The sequence below is a fragment of the Hydra vulgaris genome, chromosome 12 (assembly GCF_038396675.1).
Source record: "Hydra vulgaris chromosome 12, alternate assembly HydraT2T_AEP".
Lineage (NCBI taxonomy): Eukaryota > Metazoa > Cnidaria > Hydrozoa > Anthoathecata > Hydridae > Hydra > Hydra vulgaris.
This window is the reverse complement of record NC_088931.1, coordinates 16,409,801-16,410,472: the sequence shown is the minus strand read 5'-3', so window position 1 is coordinate 16,410,472 and position 672 is coordinate 16,409,801. Positions and strand designations below refer to the sequence as shown.

General features: G+C 36.0%; 1 protein-coding gene across 1 annotated transcript; it reads left to right on the top strand.

Moving 5' to 3' along the window:
• Nucleotides 1-672, top strand: LOC136087976 (zinc finger MYM-type protein 5-like). The gene has a single exon (XM_065811612.1). The coding sequence runs from the start codon at nt 1-3 to the stop codon at nt 670-672; it is 672 nt and encodes a 223-aa protein (XP_065667684.1).

Here is a 672-nt window from a genome sequence, read left to right as displayed (position 1 = left end):
ATGGCGATGGGTACAAGAGAAAGCACGAGTCTGGCTATATTAAACGGCAGAAAAAGCAAAGGAAAGAGGATGCATTCAAAAAAAATGAAAGGTTCTTTGCTAAAATATGTTAATAAAGTAGATGCTACTTCTAGCAATGACACTTCAATAAACTCTTTCGTTTCTTCAACAAGTCCAGGAATAGTAATATCAGAGCCAGAACCAATGCTGACTGACACTGTGGAACAATGCGGTTGTGCAATGAGTTTTACAAGTGAACCAGTTATTCAAGCAGATGCGGAACCACCAGTAGCAGATTTAGGATTGGGAATAAGGAATAGTAAGGAATCTATTTCAAATGATCCTGCTGAATGGGAAATAAATGCTGATCTCATAGCTTATTATGCAGAGAATATCCCATCACAGAATTTGAAATCTGATTTAAGCTTAAAAGGTAGACAATTTAGTGAAAAGATTAGATATGTATGCAAGGAATGTTTTATAAGAAAACTGGTAAATGGAGAAATTGTCAGCAGGGATTGGCTCATATACTCGCCCTCAACTGGTAAAGTGTTTTGTTATATTTGCAAGATATTTGGTTGCAAAACCGCAGTGCTTGTTATATTTGCAAGATATTTGGTTGCAAAACCGGCAGTGCTAGTACTAATAATGCACCAAGGAATTAATTTATAA

Excerpts from the sequence above, each read along its gene's own strand:
- LOC136087976 (XM_065811612.1), top strand. The coding sequence starts at position 1 with ATGGCGATGGGTACAAGAGAAAGCACGAGTCTGGCTATATTAAACGGC.